Raw genomic sequence first — 23,784 nt, forward strand, 5'->3', positions numbered from 1 at the left:
GTTAAATTCATGTTACTATACTGAAGTTTTACTGATACAAGAGACAGACATGGAGAATATGAAACGAAATGGAGATCGACAATTTTTACATGCGGTGTTCTGGTTAGAACCGGATTACTGGTGGAGACGGTCGTTTAACGGCAAACAGTAAAACAATGACTCTGTCTTAGACCCTTACGAAAATGCTACTTGAATGCAAAGGCACGAAAGGCAGACACAGGACAGTGTGAGGTGAACTAGTGACCAAACAGTTGTCAGCGTCTGATAATGGCCACAATTCGGTGAGAGGATCAAACAACGCTGTAGTTCGGTCACCTACAGACACGTAATAATCTCCATAAACACTAATATTTTTCTGTTTATGCTTCACTTAAACCCTGCTGCCGCCATGTTTCCCACGTGAGAGGCCAGGCAATGGGAGTTGTTGGCCCCGCCTTGACGCAGTGATTCACGGGGCGGGGGCGTGGTCAACTCGGAATGCATTTTCAATTGAATTTTGCTACATCCGTTGCGCTCTATGTAAATGAAAATGCAATCCCAAGTTTCCCACCCGTAAATGTAAATGCATTCAGGGAAAATTACATTTAAATGATCATTTTGCTACAGTTTTTGCTTGACCATGTAAAGCACATCTAATCAATCCAGCTAATACATTTCCAATTTAATTTTGCTACATCCATTGCACGCTGTGTAAATGAAAATGCAATCCCAAGTTTCCCACCTGTAAAAGTAAATGCATTTAGGGAGAATTACATTTAAATTATAATTTTGCTACAGTTTTTGCTTGACCATGTGAAACACATTATATCAGTTTGGGTAATACATTTCCATTTTAATTTTGCAACTTCTAAAGCATTAAAATATGTATTTAAAACAGGGCTGTAGAAAATAGAAAATGTAAATTAAAGTATTACATTTTCATTTTTATTTTGCACCAAGCATTGCACATACAAGCATGGAAAATGTAAACTTAAATACAGAAATGCATTACCATTCTACATATTGCATTGTCATATTGCATATTACATTCTAAATTGAATTATGCTACCCATATGCTTCCATAGGGAGCGTCTATGATACCTCTGTAGGCATTTTTTGAACAGAGCAGGTGTGTGTGTAATACCTCTTTTTGTGTGAGCGTGCAGGCCTCTTTGCCAATAGTTTGCAGTGAAACGTGAAGCTGACCCTCTACAATAAGCTGCTTGTTATCCTCGACAACATATGCCTAAAACAAACAAAAAAAGCGTGATTAAAACACCTTAACCCCTTACACTCTACAGACCCGCCTGCAATTCCAAAACTGCACCATCAAAAAAATTTACTAAATAAGTTGTGTGGTGCAAAGTTCTCTGTAAAATAAGACAATTTTTATCAATTAGTATTAAACAAGCATCACAATTTTCACCAAACTAAAAATTACGATTTGGGAGTATTTTAACACTGTTCATGAAATAAAAAATATAATAGACTAGTTGTGTTAAACACTAGGCTAAAGTTAAAAATAACTACATGCTTAACACCAAATGAGTTGATTAAATGGTTTCTTTCCTTTTGTCCTGTTGGACTTACTATGAATTTAAATCTTTATGTACATTCAGCACTACCAGAATCCAGTGACACATTTTAAATAATTGGAAATCTTTAAAGGGGACATATCATGTAAATCTGACTTTTCCATGTTTAAGTGCCATAACTGGGTACCCAGTGCTTCTTTTAACCTAGAAAATGTGAAAAAGAACAACCCGGTAACATAGTTTGGGGAAATCATTCTCTGCGAATTTGGCTCCCCTTGTGATGTCAGAAGAGGATAATGCCGCCCCTTAATCTGCACTATCCAACCACGGCACTGCCATTTAGTGCAGAGATCAGATCATTTGCTTCTTTAAAGGACACACCCAAAAACAGCACATTTTTGCTAACACCTACAAAGCGGCAATTTTTAAAGTTATTGTTAAAATATATAACATGTTAATAAAACATTTTGAGCTAAAACTTCACATATGTACTCTGGGGACACGTAAGATTTATTTGTGACCTTAAAAAGTCTTGTGAAATGTCCCCTTTACAAGCAGTCCTTCCAGAAAGAGTTTTTTTTTTTGTGATTGTTGCATGCAAAAATCCTTGATCTTAGAAAAAATGCAATGGAATATGCAGGACATTTATGCAGTTTTATGCAATGAAATTGCGGGAACTTGCACAAATTGCGGGAACTTGCACAAATTGCGGGAACTTGCACAAATTGCGGGAACTTGCACAAATTGCGGGAACTTGCACAAATTGCGGGAACTTGCACAAATTGCGGGAACTTGCACAAATTGCGGGAACTTGCACAAATTGCGGGAACTTGCACAAATTGCGGGAACTTGCACAAATTGCGGGAACTTGCACAAATTGCGGGAACTTGCACAAATTGCGGGAACTTGCACAAATTGCGGGAACTTGCACAAATTGCGGGAACTTGCACAAATTGCGGGAACTTGCACAAATTGCGGGAACTTGCACAAATTGCGGGAACTTGCACAAATTGCGGGAACTTGCACAAATTGCGGGAACTTGCACAAATTGCGGGAACTTGCAAAAATTGCGGGAACTTGCAAAAACAGTTTGTAGCTTTTCAATGATGTTCATGTCACATAATCACGTCACTTCATAATGTTCCCATGGCAACAGGGGACATGGCTGCGCTTGTGTGAAGTAAATGGAATTTTTTTTTAACTTTCTGCTAAGATATATGTGATTTTTGCTACGAAAATGCAGGGATTATGAAATCATGCAAGCCCGCATATTTTGGGAACAGAAATCAACAATTTATGCTGCAAAGTGTGCCGTATTTTAAAAAATGTGGCCCGCGCATAAATATGCATACTTTGGCTGATTATTTGCTGAATCATGTGATCGCATAATCACTTTTTTGGAGTCTGTTTACAAGTTTATATGAAGCCAACATTTGCTTATTGGCATAATTTCAAAACTGTAATTTCAACTGTAATAATTTTAAACCTATGATGGGTTTGTGACAGGTGTTGATTCACAATGGGACTCAACGAATTGCCTATTTGGCAAAAGGACTAACATGACGAAACATCAGCTATTGGTAGCTATTGCAAGTTTTTATTTTTTTGGACCCTACATGAAGCTTTTTAAATGCATGGGCTGTCATTACCAATCTCTGCTTCAATGATAGAAAACACTGGAACCCATAACTACCTTCCAAAGGACGATGATGTCAAACTCTACTTCGCTGCATTTTCTGATGATACTCGTCATGGCATCGTCATCCGTGCTCTGCGGCGTGAGGCTCTGTCTGCCCATCTGGCTAGCACCGCCTGTGGCCACGCCCCCTCTCCTTGGCTCAGAGGGCAAATCCCTCCGGAAGAAGAAGTCAGCGCATGGAGTGGTAGAGCTGATGATCTATCAAAAGTGACAATGAAAGAAGAACACGGACACATCAAAAGACGGATAAAGACCACGATCAATGGTCAATAATGCTTATTTATTGGTTTCAAGGGTGCTTAATAGTAATAACATCATGAGTGCTTTCTTACTTGCTCATTGCCAAGGTTGAGGTCAGCAAATGTGTATTTTTCTACTGCATCTGAGGTAGCTAAGGGATTAAGAGAAAAAGGTCAGCATGTGAGTACTATAATAATAATAAAAAAGTTGTATAATAATATATATAATAAATACGTACTATAATATTTCCTATAAAATAGTAATTAAAATACTGTTTTAAAAGACATAATGCAGGTTAAACAGCATAATGGTTTCAACTTTCCATATTCCCACTGTCATACACAGTCTGCTGCATTTTGATTGGTTGAGATTTTACCACAACTGGCTGTAAGGCGAAGCAGCTGAAATACTTAAGTGATAAACAGACACTGAATTTTGATGGAGGGTGTTAACAGGGACAGGGTTTGATACAGATGGGGCTTTGTGAATGTGTGTGTACTTAAAGCCTCACCTTCCTCTATTCGGCATCTGGTAGCTCTGAAGCACAGCTTTCCCCTTTCCCTGCTGGCCAGCTTAGAGTCTGCAAACACAAGATGAAACAAACATAGAGAAAGAAGATGAGGGTTCTTTCACACATTTACAGAAAAGCTTTTTTTGTGGTGCCAATGCAGGTCAGTGTTCACTTTTGACATGATAGATGAAACACTTTTTCGAAAGTCTAAAGGAAACAACTTCTAAACAACACGGAGCCATGTACAAACGGTTTATATATCAATTACTGTAAGCAAAGTCAGAATTTCAGTGCAGTTGAAATTTTGCATTATATAAATCTGCTATACTTCATATTTTATATTTATTTTTAAATGAGACATTAAAGTGGACATATATGCGCACATCTAATGTGAAATTCCTCCTCTTCGCTGTTGCTCTTCAGTCTCGTACTGTATGTGCTGGTACACCTCATTGGCACATCAAGTTATTTTGGGGTAAACTTTAACTTTATACAGAAAAAACTAAAGTATGATAGCACTTAGATGCTTAGATGTTTCACAGAAGATTGATTTGATGAATTTAACAAGTAGACACTGATGTACCTTATGCATTATAGTATCTGGTTAAAGATGTATTGTTTTCATTACTTCTCCGCCATAAATTTTCACTTCACTTCGTTCACTCACTCCATCTAAACCTGACCAGAAGCTAAGATGCATGCATGTGATTAAATTTACACTGTAGTAGGCACTAAATTTATTCACGTGTACCTGCGAGTTTCACACACTCAGCATAATATCAAAGTGACCTAATTTCATCTCACAGCTCAGATCTGCTTCATCACTGTGTGCGGGCATAAGCACGCGCTCCTCTTTCACAACATTGGTGTAACCGTACAGATGACTCAACATAAATGCAATGGGATCCAATTTCAAAAGAGAACTGGAGTGCTGCTGGCAACTGAGCGTAAGTGTCTGTGTGGATATCCTGCTGTGCACGCTCTCAACTGCAGGTGCATATCATACTGTGTTTGCCCTGTTGGCACCCTCACAAGCTATCAATATCACCTTCCTAGGGATACTTGGATCTTAGGGCTGGGCAAAAAAAAATCTCAAAGGCCACGAATCGATTAAAAAAAAATTGAAATAATCTGATCTGGTTTGATCAAGGAATGCGACTGTTTTTACTTTTTTCAGCATAAATTTTTCATCTTGCATTAACATTTTATTGTATTTAACATAATTGCATGCATTTGAAAATTAGAGATGGGTACCCAAGTGTACCTAAAATAAAAAAAAGTGTAATATACAGGTTGGTGACTCTTAATTTCTTTTTATTAATTACCCACTTATAAACTTACGTTCACTGTTTTTCAAGAATCAAGTATAAAAATCGACCCGAGAACCGGAATCGAACCAAGAATCGAAATCAAATCTATCCAATAGCTTATGAATCGGAATCGAATCGATCCGGAACATCTGAATCGATACCCAGCCCTACTGGATCTATAGATTTATGTAGGTTTTAAACAATTTAAAGATGGATCAGTGTTACAAAGAACTGGGAATGACATATTTAAAAACAGGGTGGGTGTATGAAGTTGGTTAAAGAAGCACTGTATAAGTTGGATTTACAAGACACCGCTCAGATGCAGTTCATTATTCAATCAGAGTCAAAAGCACACCTCGGGGTTAAAAGATTTTTAAGATTATGTAAAACATTTCAGTGAAGTGACCCCAAACCTTTTAAATCTAGTGTGTGTAGATGTATCGGTTGTTTCTATGGGGGATGTAATGGCTTTGGAATACGCTGTCTACAAAGCAACTAAGCATGTTTTTTTAAAACACAGGGGTGGACTCGTACCCTTATCTCCTGCAGGATTGATGCACTTGTGCAGCCTCCACTGCCGGCTGCTACTGGAAACCTGAACAATGTGGAACTCACGAACACCTGCTTCACTCTGAGAAAGAGAGATAGAGATAGAGATTTTAAATATATAGTAAAAGCTGATATTTAAACCATGGTTAAAGTTCAACAACCTGTGACAGATGTTTTCATTGGATTTCATTTGAATAAAAAAGCTTTAAAGCAGATGTGCGAGTAGGATGTTTATGCAAGGGACAGAACTCACTGTGTTGATGTTTTCAACGTCTACGAAGACCAACATGCTGCTGTGGTTCTCATCTTTCCCTCTCTGCTCCTCTCCGCCCTGCAGCGTGTTGCTTCGGCTCGCCGTAGCTGTGACGCTGAGAGAGCGGCTTGCACAGATGAAAACCGTATGACGAAGCACCCTGTGACTAAAGGTTTCACGAAGAGAACAAGGAGGAGTCATTATCAAATTATTTCTCTTTAAACAGCTGACGGCACGTTTTTTTTTAGACGAGGCACATGCACTTTTCTGTATAGAGCACCTATTGTCAGATTCACGTTTTACATTTTCATTGATGTGTAAGTGTGTATTAGTACATGTTAGCGATATACAAACCCCAAAGTAAACAATAACGCAAGTTATTATCTCCAACGTAAATCTCTTTTCTTGAACTACAACAAACACACGGAACAGTTTGCTTTCTGGGATTGGTGACGTGGACAAGACCGACATTATCATAATTTATCTAGCTTCAGACTCACAGCCTGTAAGTTAACTCCTGTTAGCATTGCATTGTGAGTGAATCTTTCAAACATGGTAAGGAGTCATGTATTCAGGCCAATCACAACGTACAGATTAGTTGGCCAATCAGGGACGCAGAGCTTTTCAAATCTGTGTGTTTTAGGAAGAGATTGAAATCTGGAGCTTGAAAAATGTATGGTATGTGAAAAATAATGTGATTTTTAACTCTTTCCCCACCAGCGTTTTTTTTTTTAAGTTGCCAGCCAGCGCCAGCATTTCTCATGATTTTTACAAAAGTGTAATGCCTTCCAGAAAATGTTCTTCTTTAAATATATAAACAAAAAATATATCCAATGAAAGAACAGACCAATTGCTTTGAAAAAAAAGAAAAATGTTTCATCCTACCTTCATTAGTTCACTTTTTTATCACCTCTCAAATATGGGTAGGTTTCTTAAAACCACCCAATTTTGAGCAAAAAGCTGAGATAATTCCATTTTTCTTAAGGACTTTTGATAGAGATCAGATGCAGAGTGATCTTTAAAACACAGAGTTATTTGACTTTCACGTGAGGCGCTACTTCCGGGTTGTATAAGTTGCGGAAGTGCACCACCTGGTGGATAATAAGGGCATTGCGGAAAGCCAGAAATTCTCATTGGCAGGGAAGCGTTTTCTCTTAAACTCGAGGATGGCGGGGAAAGAGTTAACCATAAACCACGCAAACACATTATATTATACCAAATACCCATAACCTTTTTTTAGCAATGAAATAGGTGCTCTTTAATGATAAGCTACTTAATAGCATGAAACAAAAAGCAAACAGGAATAACAAGAACACGTAGCAAATACACCTTTGCTTATTTTGTAACATTCATAAAATGCTTACTTCAATTATAAATTCTTATTATAATTGAAGAAAAATCCCATTAAATTGCCCGTGTGCCTACTGTGTGAATGCAAACACGTCCTGTAATTGATTCAAGGATCGCTCCCCTTAAGAAGATCTAGTAATATTGTTGGAACATTTCTGAAAGGGCATGTCGTAGTGAGGAAATCCATGTGAACTCATTTACAAAATGAATAAAGACAAAAAGCAGGCAAAAGCACTCACATTAATCTTAGTTGGGTGCTCGACCAAAAAACCCTAATAGTATAAGAAGCAAAGTCTGCAAAACCGGAGCTCCAAAAGTATCAAAAGATTTTATTATTAAAAACTATCGCATAGCGTGTAGGTAACGTATCGTGCGTGCGCAGGGTCTTCATCAAACCCACTGTGATCTGCTATACAAACTAAATAAAGAGCAAGTGAAATACTGATGCACCCAAAATCGGCAGCACTCATCTGGACAAACTTTCTTACAATAACTGTAGTATGCCATTATTCTAAAACACCAAGAATCACCATGTACCTGAGTTTTGCAGCCTTCTCTGTGCTGTCATAGTAAAACAGGAAGTTGATTTCATGGACACCCTCTCTGTCAGGACCCCTGAGCCACAGTGGAATCTGTAACGCCTCCCCTGGTCCCAAAATGCCTCTTGATAAGGGGATCTCTGTCACTGCCGGCCTATGACCGCTGGTGACCCCAAACGCAGCTGGTGAAACGAGGGTCACCGCTGCTACTGAAGGGGGTGTGGCCACAGTCTTGTAAGCGGAACAGTGCTCTGCTGCCGTGGGCGTCACTGGCGTGAGGTCAGACGTGGCACTCCCGAATGTGAAGAACTCTGGGTGAGTGGACGCCACCCGCAGGCCGGTGAGCGGGACTGCACTTACATTCACAAATTCTACCCACGCTTTTCGAATCTCACCACATAGTAAACCAGTAGGGAAATTGATAAAAAACACCTGTGTGAAAAAAAAAAAAAAAAAATAGAAATAGATACAGTTATAACTAAGTCTGGTCCACATGAAGTTTATTCTACCAAAGAAAGACATCCATGTGAGATCAGTCAACATGGTTTACACATCACCCTTCATTCAAACACACCAAGATGAATCTTTCCTAATTTTGTCACTTTGGATAAAAGCATCTCTAAATGTACCTCCAGTAAAGGCATAGGAGACGTGATAATGGGGTCCAGGCGGCGGTCTGGTCCATATTTCACAGAGGTCTTTTCTTCTTTGGTCATGTTGAGCCTGGGACCCTGGATCTCCAGATTCTGCTGTCCACGCACACACATCAGATCACTGGCAGGTAAACCTGCATCACAAAAACATCATCAGTTATTGTTTTTATTACAAATTAACTATAACAAATCACATCTATAACCGGGTTCAGAGGTGTAACGATCAAAGTGCGTTTGGATCGAACCTTCGCTGTTGCCCACATCTGCAGTGCCCAGGTCGTAAACCACCCCGAGAACATGAAGCTCTCCTGTCTTATGAGGAAGCAACCTTAAACGAGCCTGAAATTTTGAGAAAGCCAGAAACAGAAATTATAAGCAAAGTACACCAGCATCCAAAGTTTAAGGTCACTAAAAAAAGTTATGTCTGAAAACATTTCAGTGGAAAAATACTATAGTGCAAACGTGCATTTTTTTTCTATGTCGTTGAAATGGATGACTTGGAACATTTAATGAAGAAAACACAGCCAATAAGAGTCCAGAAAAGATGAGAACTCTTTCAGTACGAAAAACAACATCCCAGGGTGAGACCTAATATTTTTGTACATTACATTTTTAAGTACATTTTGCAAATTCTCATAGCTGCATTTGCGTTATTTCATAGTTCTGATGAATTTACTTTTATTGTAAAAGATAGAAAAATATTTTACTATGGTCTTACCTCAACTTAGATGAATTAATACATACCTATAATTTTTCAATGCATGCACTTTTAATCTTTGTACAGCGCTTCATGAATGTGTTAGCATTTAGCCTAGCCCCATTCATTCCTATGGCTCCAAACAAAAGTTTTAATCTTAATCGTGTTAATACTCATGTAACAGTCTTTAAATAGGGAAAACATGGAAGTGTTTGGTGGCTTGTAAATTTATCCCTGTTTGGAGCCATAGGAATGAATGGGGCTAGGGTAAATGCTAACACATTCACAACGCGTGGAACAAAGATCAAAAGTGCACGCATTGATTAAATATAGGTATGTATTAATTTGATGATTTTTTTTTGAAAGTTGATGTAAGAACGTAGTAAAATATTGAAAAACGGTGGTGTTTACCTTTAACATTGCAAATTCCTGCTGACATTTTATCTTTTCTATGTGATCCTTGTTCAAGCGGTTAAACCATTTGTCTGTTAAAACATATCAAAGAACCTCACCACTTTGGTCTCTTCTGGGCTCATGTTGAACTCTGGAATGATTTGTGTGTCGATGACATCATTAAGGGCCGTGGTCTAAAACAGATTCAAAAGTTAACTAACATGGATGAAAAACTTAAACCCTAAAGGCAAGACGAAGCAAGAGATGATGAAGGGTCTTACTTCTTTTGAAGACGTAGCCTCTTTTTCATTGGTGATGGTTTCTCCAACCGTGCCTCCCTGAGGGCCTGAGAAGTCTTTCAGAGTAAACTTCCACAGCAGAGACAGTGCCGACAGAACCAAAGGAACCTTCAAGGGGTTACGGAAGACCACCTCCACAATTATGGGTTCTGTCACGCAAAAACAAAAACTTTTTCAGCAATAGTGTCGATAGAAAAGGAGATGCCTGCATTTTATGTCCTTTCTTAGGCCTTGTCCACACGGACGCGGGTATTTTTATAACTGTGACTTTTTACGCGGTCCGGCTGTTCATCCACACGGAAACGCAGTATCAGGTCACTGAAACCAAACATTTTTGAAAACCCCTGCCAGGGTGAGGATTTTCAGAAACGCCGGTTGCAGTGTTGTTGTGAAGACAGTAAAACCGGGGTTTTTGCTTCTGATTGGCCAAGGTGGCTTTACGATTAGGGTTATATCATCGCCTGCTGGTGTGGAATGCTCTTGGCAGCGCATTTTTGCGTGGATCTTTTCTTTTAAAGGTGACATAGAATGATTGAAAGGGGTATTTATCCTTGTTCTGTGATGTGACATGTAGACAACATTTTTTTGTTTGGGTCTGTAATGCCATAGAAGCTTCCTAAAAACCTCTCTCAGATAGCTCTATAAGGGTGGGGGATTTTAAACAAGTGGTTTTGCACCTATTTGGCTCCCCCTACTGGCTTAACTTGCAATCTCATTACTGATTGGCTGACTTTGCTGCCACTCTTAAAATGTAGCCAATTATTTTAAAGTGGAGGGGCAGTAAGATGCCTGTGATGTCATAAGCATCAGTTTTTCAGATTGGGCCGTTTTCTGGCTGACATTTCTAAAAGAGGAATTTCTATGAGACTGAGATGTTTAGCATGTCTAGCACTTTTTGTATGTTGGTGAATGCGGGTAGACTACCATTATTCAACAAAGACAAGGTAAAAATGCTTTTTCATTCTCTGTCCCCTTTAAACCGAGCATGTGTGGACAGGATTTTTTTTAAACAGCAGGAGGAAAAACTCTGGTTATAAAAATACTAGGGGTGGGCAAAAAAATCGATTCTTAGATAAATCGCGATTCGGACGTGGGCCGATTCTGAATCGATTCACAAATGTCAAGAATCGATTCTTAAATGTTAGTTTACAAAATAACGTCACGTTATCAGAACCAAAAGGCGGAACTCAACTGGGGGAACGGTGATGCACACGGACAACTTAAGAGAGCGCGCACTGTACGAGCGCATAGCAGAGCTTACAAGAGCAGAAGAGAAAGAACACTTTAAATGCTTGTAGGACTATACTGCATATATCTCTACATTGAATTTAGGGCTGTCACCATAACTCTATTCTTTTTGAGGAGTTTTAAAAAAAATCCTTGAGTACATGTCGAGTACTCCTTAAAATAGCGGAGATGCGGTTTAGTGAAACAAACAGTATCAGAAGCATACAAATCAGCGATACGCTGCCTCTCTCTCCCTCTCGTTTGCTCGCTAACACACACCGTGCGTGTGAATCAGGAACTGCGTGAGGCAAGAATGCGCATCCATGTGAATTTTGGAAGTTAAAGACGACTGAGCTGCAGTGGCCTGGCAAAACACATTTGAGAAGAAAGGCGCAGCAACTCAAAAAGACCTGCATGTTTCACAATTACTCCAAAAGACCATAATGACAATTTTGCGCGTGGAGCAGCAGTTGTTCGATCTACCGGCATTGCCTTTGCGATCGACGTATTGGACACCCCTGCCCTAAACCATCCGCAGACTGTTTAGATATAACATGAATATACTTCTGTAAAAATATGCACATAGTTTGTTATTCAGTCGCTGGGTGCGCTGCATTATATAAATACAGTAATACTGCCAATCACTGTGTATAATGATGATGATTAGACGCTTAACGTTCGTGGAAGTTAATGCCGGTTAACATATAGAATTAATATGTCAAGTTAAATTAATATTTTTACTGGTTTTAATGTCTTACAACAGAAACAGGACATGTATGTATATAAGAATGACATTATTTATCCCTAGTTGCATTAAATTACAGTATATTAAAGTACAGAGACTAGCAAAAGTGCAAACATTAACCTGGCTTTGAAAGCAATGCGACGTAATGACGTCACAGATATGCAAATTAGTACGTCAAGAATCGATTCTGAATCGAATCGGGACCCTAAGAATCGATTCTGAATCGATTCATGAGGGTCCAAGCGATTCCCACCCCTAAAAAATACCCGTGTCAGTGTGGACTAGGCCTTAAACAGTTAAAAGGACTTTGGTGGTTGCGGCTAGAAGGGAGAGAGCTACAGCCAAAATCTTGTGAAATCTCACTGGATGAGTGCTGTTTTTATTCTGAAGTGCCGGGTGTACCTTTTGTCCGCTTCTTGAAAAGCTGCGCAGACTGTACAGGTTTCCAAGTAAACTCATTGCGGCTACTTGCGGATGGCTGCATTCGACGCGTACGGCAATACAAATGATTTCTTTTTCAAATTATTACTCTACCAGGCCGTCAAAACAGCACTGATTCGTGATGTTTATAATGCATTAAAAAATTAGGATAAATCAATAAAAATAGCGGATCCACCATTGCAAACAAAGTTTAGAACAAACAACAAGGAAACAAAGAACAGGAATCAAACATTGTGGTGACAAAATGCTCCACAGTTTCTGTTCTTGGAAGAAGTGAAAATAAAAAAAGAAAAGACGATGGTGTGTGTGCAAATGCTGTCAATTGCTGTTGTGAAATTGTTTGTAGTGTAGTGTTCTGTCTCAACATTTTTATGGGCATGCGCTGTCATACACGGACCCAAGTATACCTTCAGATTAATCCTACCCCCAAACCTAACCTTAGACACAACATTTCACAGGATTTAGGCCGTGTGCTGTATTCTATCTAGCCAGAACCGCTGTTTTTCATCTTAATCCTACCCACAAACCAAACCCTAAACCCAACATCTCGCAAGATTTGGCCATAGCTGTACCCCTCTAGCCAAAACCGAATTTGATATCACTCCGCAGCACCCTTATTGCTTACTTTTAAATGAGCTGACAGTACATTCCAGTCATGAATCGCTAAGCAAGCAAAATTCCCCTGGCCAAAGAAACTTTTCATTAATAGTGTTTTACAGCTTCGTCTACAATCAGCCATACACATTTTTTTCAAATAAGGGTGGGGCAAGCCCATAAACAATTTAAAAACTAGTGGTGCATCTGCATTTCATCACATTTTTCCAAGTTGGGAAGAAAGTGTTTAAGATATTTTGGATTCGAAACCACATCACAAACATGAGCTAAACTCAAGTGTAAACCACAGACCCAAAAAGTGACTGCATAAATTAAACCTTCACAAAAATCTCATATCATAAAATAACAAGGATGATTAGGCATCCTTATTGCGTATAATTACAATAATAATTTGTTCATTTATATGTCGCTTTTCTGCAGCACTCAAAGCGCTTTACATATGAAATGGGGGATTCTTTCTCAACCACCACCAATGTACAGCATCCACCTGGATGATGTGACGGCAGCCATATTGTGCCAGAATGCCCACCACACACCAGCTTATTAGTGGAGAGGAGACAGATTGCCAATTAGTTTATATGGAAATGATTAGTAGGCCAATGGGCAAGTTTGGCCAGGATGCCGGGGGACACCCCTACTTTTCGAATGACATCCTGGGATTTTTAATGACCACAGAGAGTCAGGACCTTGGAAATTAGGTTAAGCATTTGATCTAAAGTAATGTGCTGATTAAATATTTACTAATGAGGAAGATGAGGAGAAACACAGCCTGAGGGGGGACTTGTAGACCGTTCCTCCTGTCTTATTCCATATTGCTGTGGGCTCTTAACTTAAGTGCTGAAGCCATTAAAATTGACTAATTAATTTTTTTCCTGATCAACAAATATTTCACGTGCACCAATGGAAACTAGGAGAACATGAAGTAAGCACACGCACACGCACGCACGCACGCACGCACGCACGCACGCACGCACGCACGCACGCACGCACGCACACACAGTCAAATAAGAGGTAGATAAGAGGCTGCTTTTTCATTAGAGCTCTCTGTGGAACTGGTATTTTAAATAATCAAATAAAGATAAAAACAAATAGTAAATAATTAATTTGGGTCCAATAAAAAAAACCCTAAAACCAAAAATCACAGCTCAGCAATACATCAAACGCAATAATGAAGCTCTGAAACCTCAACAGAAACCAAAAGGTTATGCAGGGTTCTTGCAGGTTTCAGCAAGTTAAATTTAAGACCTTTTTAAGACCTTTTAAGACCATTATGAGTCAAATTTAAGACCAACACGACACATTTCTAGAAGCATTCAAATGATCTCAGAAATTCTTAAAACGTTCTATTTGTATTGATTCAGTTATAGAAAAATATAAAATGAACGCAGTTTTAAAATAGATAATCAAAATACATGGAAATACATTATGCTTAACTCTATTAGACCGCGAGTGTTGGCGCCGACAAATTTGACCCATAGCCCTTTAGGAAGAGAATTCTGACAATGGAAGCCCAAAAATGGCTCATAGTGAGACATTGAAATACATTGTGTTAGAGGCAAAGAGCTGTGATTTTTCTTAATTAATAGTCAAGAAATTCATTGATTTACAATATTTATACATCACACTAATATGCGTAAGTAGTATTTTTATAAAATTCTATTAACAATGTTTTTTGACAAATAAAATTCACTAATATGAGATCAGTTAGTATGGTCAGCTGCTGGTTTGTGCCTAGTTTTACACTGCCACATACAACTTTAAAGCTTTAAAATGCATCACACTCTGTCACACTCTGTAGTACGTAAGCTTATAGGGGAGGTTTCCCAGACAGGGATAAGAGCTTTCCAAACTTGAAAACAATTTGCACTGACATATCTTAAAATACATCAAAATGCACACAAGTAATGGTTTTAGTAAGGCATGTTTATTAAAACTAGTTATATGTGGCCTAGTCCTGGTTTAAGCTAATCCCTGCCCGGGAAACCACCCCATAATGTTTAATGTACAACTGACTGTGTGCTGTGTATATATCTTGTGCCTGTTTATAAATATACAAAGAACAAAAGATCACTTTCAATTATTATTAATCCCTAAAAGCATTAATATATGCATTTTATTAATACAAGTTATTAAAACACTTTTTTATTACAAAAAAACACTCCACCCATTCGTTTTATGCATAAATATGCACTGTATACCGCCATCAGGTTTAATAGCCTCTCTAATTACACAATAAGGGATGAATCTGCATTAAGAAAATGAAATTTACCATTAAAAGGCTGTTTAATATGTGTTGCTAACGTTATCCACTAAGACCGTTTCTCAATCCGAAGGCTGTAGCCTCAGAAGAATCGCATTTCTTATTTCAGAAATGGTCTTATTTCAGAATATTAACTTTGAAATTAACTTTAAAATATTGATAATTATTCTTAGTTAATCGTTAATTGTTGTAATATGCTTATGACTTGCGAATGTAATGCTCAGTTAACTCAAATAAACCAGGCGATGCCGTATGCAGCAGCCTGCCTATGCGAAAGGGCTCTGATTCTACCGCTGTTCATTTAACCGTAACTCCTGAAGCATTTGCGCAATCAAAAAGTATGAATTGTTCCTAAAAGACGACAATTGCACTTTTTTGAAATATATGGTTTAATACGGTACTTTCTTGCTTTCCGTCTGCCAATCGCTGCTGTTTGTGGAGAGCTGAAGGGAAAGCGCGTTAGGTTCAAGTGCATCGCAGCAGAGAGCAATATTAAAGTCTAAAATATAAAACTGTGTAACACTAAAGTTGACACGCTGTTGGTGGCTCGTGACTCGACGGCCCGACTGTTTAAGTTGATTTTCAATAAAGCAGCATTGATTTTTGTTCGCTTCTGTGTCCTCTATGTTTCAGAACCTGGCAAATGCTCAGGTAAGCCACGGGCTTATAAATTACCCCGAAAAAGATTTTTGCTTATAAGTTTAAGGATTGTTTCTCGCCAAACCCACAGTAAACAGTCAGATCACAACACCTGAAATATAGCTTATGACACGATTTGCGTTGATTATGACAAAGGGCGGAACGTTTCTTTTTAGAGACCCACCATCATACACTTTCCGCCATTAAGTTAGTTCTTCAGCGTTTTAAATTACTATTTTATTTTCTGCCGACAACGCTTTTTGGGAATGAAAAGAGGTAAGAAATTTAAGACTTGGGTAAATTAAATTTAAGACCTGGGATAAAAATCTGGGTGTTTTTAAGACTTTTTAAGGCCTTAAATTTAACATTCTGAATTTTAGACTTTTTAAGACCCCGCGGGAACCCTGTTATGTCAATAAAGCAGTAGGAGGGAATTTAAAACTAAATTCTGAAAGAGATGAAGAAATAGATTTTTTTTATATTTGGATAAAGTGATGGTAGCTGAAAGAGGCCATACCCTCCACAACAGCCAGGGGGTATCTGAGGTTGTCCGTCTGGCTATTCAGGCAACACTGGGATGGCTGGAAGGTAGCAGGCACCGTTCCTCGGTTTGCCACAGCGACAACCCGCTCCTCCAACTCCCTCCACATCTGAGAAAGGTCACGGTCAAACTCCTGGTCCAAAGAGACGTGTGTGGCGGCCTGCTTTTCACCTGAAATCAATAAGAGCCCATTATAAACATTCCAATGAGGTCAAGAAATGAAGAATGTAAGTGAAATAGATGGCTTGGACAAAATAATGAAGAAAAAGCAGCCAATAAGAGTCCAGAATAGATCGAAAAACATTAAATACAGTGGTAAAAGTATCTTGATGTGAGACCTCAAGAAACTGCTTGATATATTGTCTTATAAAATTAGTTCATTTTTGCAAATTTTAGGTTTAAAGATGCTCAAATCTAACATGTTTTTAACAGGCGTGCTACATACGTCTTGAAAACTATAGCAAAAACTTTTCGATCGCCCCCTATGGCTGGCTGCAGCATAGGTCATAAACTCCACCCTCTTTATGTAAACTAATGTGAGCCAAACTTAAAATGGTTTCTATTGTTGTAGTAAATTCGTATAATTTTTAAGTGTTCTTTTTCTTAAGTTTGGTTTAAGTTGGTTAAATGCTATTAAAAAGGAATGTGACAACAACCTGATTTGTGTGTATGTAAATCAAACAAAATGGACGGGGCCATGATACCGCGGCTCACTACTGCGCAAACTCCATTTGAAAGCAGGATGCCGATGACATAATTTGATGTCATCGGCGCAAGATGTCAGCTGCCATTTTTTTGATATTTTGGCTTTTTTTTTACAATGCAAGTCTATGGAGACACGTCATGTAGTATCCAAAATAGTTGATAGTTTATATATACATATAATATATAATATAATATATCTATATCTATATATGAAGAGTTTGGTTCCAAAACGCAATAACCGCCATTTAAAAAAAAAATGAATTACTGCCAAAATCAGTATTATTTCAGGTCAGTATTTAAAAGTAAATTCTTAATTTTACACAAAATCCAATATCCGTCGTGTTATTCTGTCATCTTTTCTCCCTTTTTTCCCAAAACGCAATAAACACCACTCCTCCTTTTCTACGGAATGCAATAAATCCGCTCCACATATTACAGCGCACCATTCCACGCAATGTAAACAAACAATGGCAGCGCGTTGAGTACACGGAGTCCTAGTTTTCCTCATCTACTTTGTACTTCGTGATCAACAAACAAACAAACGAAAACAAAATAATACTTTGATAGCATTGATAAACCTGTGGTGGCTTTCTGTGACCAGAAAGAAACGTAAGCCATCAACATCTAATAATTTACGCGAGAGGCACTCGGGAGACCATCGCTTGTTCTCCCGACAGCATCTAGTTTCTCTCGTGCTAACACATTGACCCCAGAGGATCTTATGAAAAACTTACCATAATTTTACTCAAAGTCAACAAAAATCACAGCTGATCGCTGTGAAAAATGTTAAGCGACGACGTCAAGTATAACCGCGCAGCTATGACAGTGTTCCTAATATGACAAAGTAAGTGTTTTGATTAAGGCCATTAATGTTTATTTTTTACATCATTGTGTACAACTGTTCAACTAAATGAATATAAAATGGCAAAAATGAATGCACATGTATACATTGATTGAATAGATTCATAGAATTTTGAAAAAAAAAAAAACATGATTTAACAAATCATGGATTTATTGCATTTTGCAGAATTTATTTTTCGTTTTTATAATAAATCTTTATAAATCAAGTTATGGATTGGAATTTTTTATGTTTTTATAACCTAAAAATGCTATGTGAAAGTTTGTAACAGAAAACAGTGGTTTTCATCTCGTCACTTTCTTGGTATAGAAAACACGTTTTTACTGAAATTTGTCAAAATGGATTTATTGCGTTTTGGAATCAAACTCTTTATATTTAATATAGTATTTATTATTATATGTAAAGTGTTGAATAACAATAATTCCTAATCTTTGGATGCATAAAAGCTGCGTATGTGTAAAAGCGGAACTAAAATTCTAACTTAGGAGTAAGATTCCCATGGTTGTTTTGTTTTAACTTCATTCACTCAACAGTTAAATTATGTCTGTATATTGTAAGACAAACCTCGCATGAGAGGCCTTAACATAAAAATACATGCATGGTTATACAAGACCTAGAAATATGTATGAATATGTAAGGAATAAGTACAAAACTGAGCAACACGTCAAAAATGAGTGCTAAACGCTAGGTCGTGGCTCAAACCAGTCTGGATTTGATGATTAGAGAAAGGTGACGCACATCAGGGCAGTTGCATTTATTTTCCTCTTAAAAACCTCCTATGAAAACTAATAAATTAAATCCAATGAAGACTTCCCTCAGGGTTACATGCACTGATTACAAATATGAAAACGATTGCAAAATCATGGAAATGGAAAGCATATTTTCAGGGATTCAAGGATATATGCTCATTACAACCCAACAAATGCCCAACGAAAGCTTCCTTACTTCCAATCAACTGGATTTCTCAAGGGACATTATGGATTCAGACCCTAAAGCGAACAGAGCATTGGAATGGATGTATGAGATGTATGCTTATTTATCATTCAGTGCACACCGTTCTGGTTTAAGCGTGGGATCAGGGCAAGGACTTTAATTAAAAAAGGTTTTAAAACCTCCGTGGGTCGCTCTCGTCACTCCCTTGCTTTTTTCTTTTACATATCTAAGTTCTGTGATATTTGTGAAATAAGGGCCTTTTTGTTTAACTGAACAGCAGCGCAGGACTCTTTTTTCCTAATATGGAAGTGAATGGGGCTCACAAACAGTTGGGTTACATTTTTTTTTTTGGATTAATTCCTCCGTGTTCATCAGAACAAAGAAATGTATACAGGTTTGTAACAACATGAGAGTAAATGATGACAGAATTTTCATTTTTGGGTGAATTATCCCTTTAATGTAAACACACAAACTACCACTATATATTAAAAAATGGTAGAACTATAATAACTTTAAATCTCATTGGTTCCTGCTAGGGTTGGGTACCAAACCCGATTTTTTAGAGGATCGACCAAATTATGTCAAGACCAATTCACATTAAATCAAGTGTTGACAAATTTCGGTCCGTGAAAATGCATCATGGGTGCATCATGGGGTCGGTATGGAGAGCAAGGGCGAGCGAGGGCCACAGAGAGAGACCTTGTGACATGACGTCAATTCTGCAATTAGCTCAAACACACAGCTCAATGTGCTGCATTGTCACCAACTTTTATCATTCTCACATGACGACACAGTCAACAGATCTCTCACGCGCTGTTTTAGATTTGTGTAGGGTGTACGCAAGTATACAGAGTATACACACCTCTTTATTTGATGGCATGGGGAATACTTAATTCTACCTTAAAAAAATATGAGGGCATAAATTAAGAGTACTTTTCCAGGCCCAACTAAACCACTGGATGCGCGTCCCTGGAAAGCTTCAGACAGCACGCAAAATGGCAAATGCTAACTGAGTTAATGTTTTCTTGCACTGGAATGGACATGTTTCTACAAAATGATCTTAACATCTTGTGATTATGCTGGTAAACACAGCATGTTAAGTGCTAGTAGTAGCATTAGAGAAATAAAACTCTGTAACTTTATATTGGATCCATGCACTCTTAAAGGGACAGTACACAATGTTCTCGGTTATTTAAAAATTGAACAAATAAAAAATCATTCACTTGTCTTGACTGATTCACGTTTGTAACTTTATTAAGGGTAAATATATATTTGTATTATACAGTGAAGACTCTGTGTCTGAAAATTACAGAAAACTACAGGCCAACCTAAAGCACTAAAATGTTCAAACTGAAATGTTTGGATTGATTTTTTTCACAGAACTTAATGTTTTTGTTACTTTAAAAGAGTAAAGTACCAAAAAAGGTACCACAGGCATAAGATATGTTTACAAAAATAAATGACATATTGATCATTAAATAAACTCAAAATATTAAAAGTTTTCTCTCAGAAACATATTGTCTCAGTCCAGAAGACATTTATTAACACACTAGAGTCAGCTGTACTACTTTAATGAAGGATGTATGTGCATTTTGAAGCCATGTTGAGCCCTGTATTTTAATATAACACGGTGCCATCTTAATATAAAATGTTCTTTGTTGAAGAAGGGATGTTAAATACATCTCGAATGGCATGAGGAAATTATGAGAGTTCCAGATAATCTACTCACCACCATGTCATCCAAAATGTTGATGTCTTTCTTTGTTCAGTCGAGAAGAAATGATGTTTTTTGAGGAAAACATTGCAGGATTTTTCTTATTTTAATGGATTTTATTAGAGCCCAACATTTAATACTTAACGCTTAACAGTTTTTTTCAACAGAGTTTCAAAGGACTCTAAACGATCCCAAACAAGGCATAAGGGTCTTATCTAGCGAAACGATTGTCAAGAAAAATAAAAAATATGCTCTTTTAAACCACAACTTTTCGTCTAGGTCCGGTCCAGCGTGACCTAACGTAAATGCGTAGTGACGTAGGGAGGTCACGTGTTACATATATAAAACGCACATTTGCGGATCATTGTAAACAATAAACTGACACAAAGACATTAATTAGTATCAGTTGACAATTTAGGGATGCTAAACAATTAATCGCGATTAATCGTTAGCAGAATAAAAGTTTTTGTTTACATCACATATGTGTGTAAACTGTGTATAATAAATATGTATATATATAAATATGAACACATTCATGTATAATTTTAAGAAGAAAAAAATGTATATATTAAGTATGTATATTTATATATAATAAAAATTATATATAAATATACAAATGTATATACACATGTAAACATTTCTAAAACATATACATGCATGTGTGTACATTTATTTATACAAATTTATTATACACAGTTCACAAACATATATGATGTAAACAAAAACTTTTATTCTGCTAACGATTAATCGCGATTAATTGTTTAGCATCCCTAGTTGACATACAACAACGTAGGAACGGTCCTCTTTCAACACACTTGTAAACACTGGGGCGGAGTTTCGCGTTCGTCCTCTGTGACCTCTTGACGTCATGACGTATTGCGTGGGGTCACGCTGACGCATCACGACCGGATCTAGACGAAAAGTTGTGGATTTTTTTTTAAAGAAAATTTAATATTCCTTTAAGTCTGAAAGGGTCATGCACAGTAAAAAGTGAATCTACTTAATAAAAATGTATTCAATTGATAACTTATATCTTACTAAGACTTAATTTTTTTAAGTTAATCCAACTTTCACTTTTTACAGTGTATCAGTGTGAAAGAGAGAGAGGGAGGCCGATAACTTATTAAAATAGTAAAGCTTACCCTCAGCAAGTCTGCGTTCGTGGCCGAAAAACACCCGCGTCTGTGAGCTGTGCAGGCAGGGCAGTGGCAGCTGAGGGAGGGAGCTTTCACCCGACAACTGACCCATACTCTGAGGGGGAGAGATCCAAGAGTTAGGCATATTAAAGCCACTTCAACATCTATAAATGAAAACATGACTGATGTTTTCTTTAATGAGTTCTAGTGAAACATAGAGTACCATCATCTACTGATGCCTTCTAATTGGATAACACGGGTCATGTTATCACCTAGGTGCCTTTGTTCAGTAACTATATGGCCAGAAATGAACAAGCTCTTCAAGAATGAATACATTTGACTGGGCATAGTGGAGAGGGTTAATTTGCAAGAATCAAGTGCATTCTCTGCTGTCTCAGAGAGGTATGAAAGGTCAAGGATCTAGCATGAAAACTAAAATCTAAATTCCAAAAATTTGAATGCACAGGGCAAAGTCTTCGAACAAAAGGAGAAAAACAGAAAAGCACATTTTTATACAGAGGCTAGGTTAACGGTTTTAATTGCTTCGATGATAATACATTTATTCAGGTAAAAGACTTTGCAAATATTTCATACTTTCATGTCATTTAGTCACATTAATCTCAGTCTTTAACAAGCTTTAAAGCCACATTATAAACTATTAAAAGTGACAATTCTTATTTTCTAATTGAAAATTGCAGTGTTTATTATAAACCATTTATCTGTGCGGGTCATATTTTCTTTTAAACATTCATGTGCTCTCACAAACTCCTAGCAAAAATCTGAAAATTTACTTTTGTCCCTTTCCTATACGTCAGGTAGATGACTTGGGAGGATCACCTGTTAAAAGTTCTGTCATTTACTTCCTAACCAATTAGGACAAATGTTGAAAGCTAGTTAATTTTTAAGTTGCTTTGGATAAAAGCACCAGCTATATAAATAAATGTAAATGTAACCAGTTACTTTCTTGTTTTTCATTTATAGTTCATTATGTAATGAAGATGAATGGGGACTCACATCAAACTTGACATTACATGTCTAACATCATAATATTGTATTTCAGTGCAATAGTAAAGTTTCGGCGAATAAATACATACTGCATACTTACTGTGTTTATATTTGACATTTTCTTATCTGAAATCCAGGCTAAAGTCTCATAATGCATTATTTATGAGATTTGGAGCATCAAAGTTTGATTTCAATCTTTGACATGGCCTTACTCAGTCAATTTTTAAAAGAAAAAGATTACATTAAATATGATGATTTTATGTAGAAAACAGCAAGTCACAAAAATTACTTTAGCTGGGTTTTCAAAGACTCGGTCACACACTTGATATTTTGTGGTGCTTTTTGTCATTTTTGGCTACGGCAGTCTCCCATTTATGTTCATTACATTGGGGTGGGGGCATTTCATGCATGCTGACTTATTAACACAATTAAAGAGTTCATCCTAAACATGGGCAAAGAACCATTTGGAGTATTTCTGTGCCAAATGCACTTCGTCAGGGTTTGTACAAGTTTCTGAATCTGTTGCATAAGCAGTGCTGGAAGTACAGTGGAAGTCCTTATATGGGCACTTCACCTATAGTAGCGCTCACACACCAACCAAGAGTTGTGCGGTTGTGTTTGTTTAATGCTGGATTTCGTTGAAATAGGACGGTCCCAGTGATAAAACAACTGAGTCATAAGTCACAGGACATAAGTAAAACTGCATCAAATGTCTGTGTTTTGTTGGCAAAACACAAACAAAATGATATCACTTCCACTTCTTATGCATTCAGCCCCATTGATGGAGCAGAACCACCTGAGGTCAGACTGCTGATGAACCGAGCTAGTAATAACATGGTGTAAGAATTTTATAAAAGCATGCTATAATTAGTGATTTGATAATCCATGTAGAAAATTTAATAAAAGAAACTTAATTATATATAATGGAATTTTCCAATATTCGCCAATATTGCCCTA

At 37.4% G+C, this 23,784-nt stretch overlaps 1 protein-coding gene across 2 annotated transcripts in view; it reads right to left on the minus strand.

The window, feature by feature from the left end:
• trappc8 (trafficking protein particle complex subunit 8) overlaps positions 1-23,784 on the minus strand; it is a 59,291-nt gene that overhangs the window by 14,615 nt on the left and 20,892 nt on the right. For both annotated transcript variants that reach the window (XM_065257287.1, XM_065257286.1), the window contains 13 exons: positions 21,829-21,937; positions 16,452-16,646; positions 9,990-10,156; positions 9,828-9,902; positions 8,864-8,957; positions 8,595-8,752; positions 7,964-8,397; positions 6,077-6,242; positions 5,809-5,905; positions 3,965-4,033; positions 3,546-3,604; positions 3,208-3,411; positions 1,124-1,225 (listed from right to left, as the gene is read on the minus strand). In XM_065257287.1, coding sequence (XP_065113359.1) covers positions 1,124-1,225; positions 3,208-3,411; positions 3,546-3,604; positions 3,965-4,033; positions 5,809-5,905; positions 6,077-6,242; positions 7,964-8,397; positions 8,595-8,752; positions 8,864-8,957; positions 9,828-9,902; positions 9,990-10,156; positions 16,452-16,646; positions 21,829-21,937 — 1,929 coding nt within the window. The remainder of the gene's footprint in view (positions 1-1,123; positions 1,226-3,207; positions 3,412-3,545; positions 3,605-3,964; positions 4,034-5,808; positions 5,906-6,076; positions 6,243-7,963; positions 8,398-8,594; positions 8,753-8,863; positions 8,958-9,827; positions 9,903-9,989; positions 10,157-16,451; positions 16,647-21,828; positions 21,938-23,784) is intronic.

Source organism: Paramisgurnus dabryanus, chromosome 12 (assembly GCF_030506205.2).
Source record: "Paramisgurnus dabryanus chromosome 12, PD_genome_1.1, whole genome shotgun sequence".
Lineage (NCBI taxonomy): Eukaryota > Metazoa > Chordata > Actinopteri > Cypriniformes > Cobitidae > Paramisgurnus > Paramisgurnus dabryanus.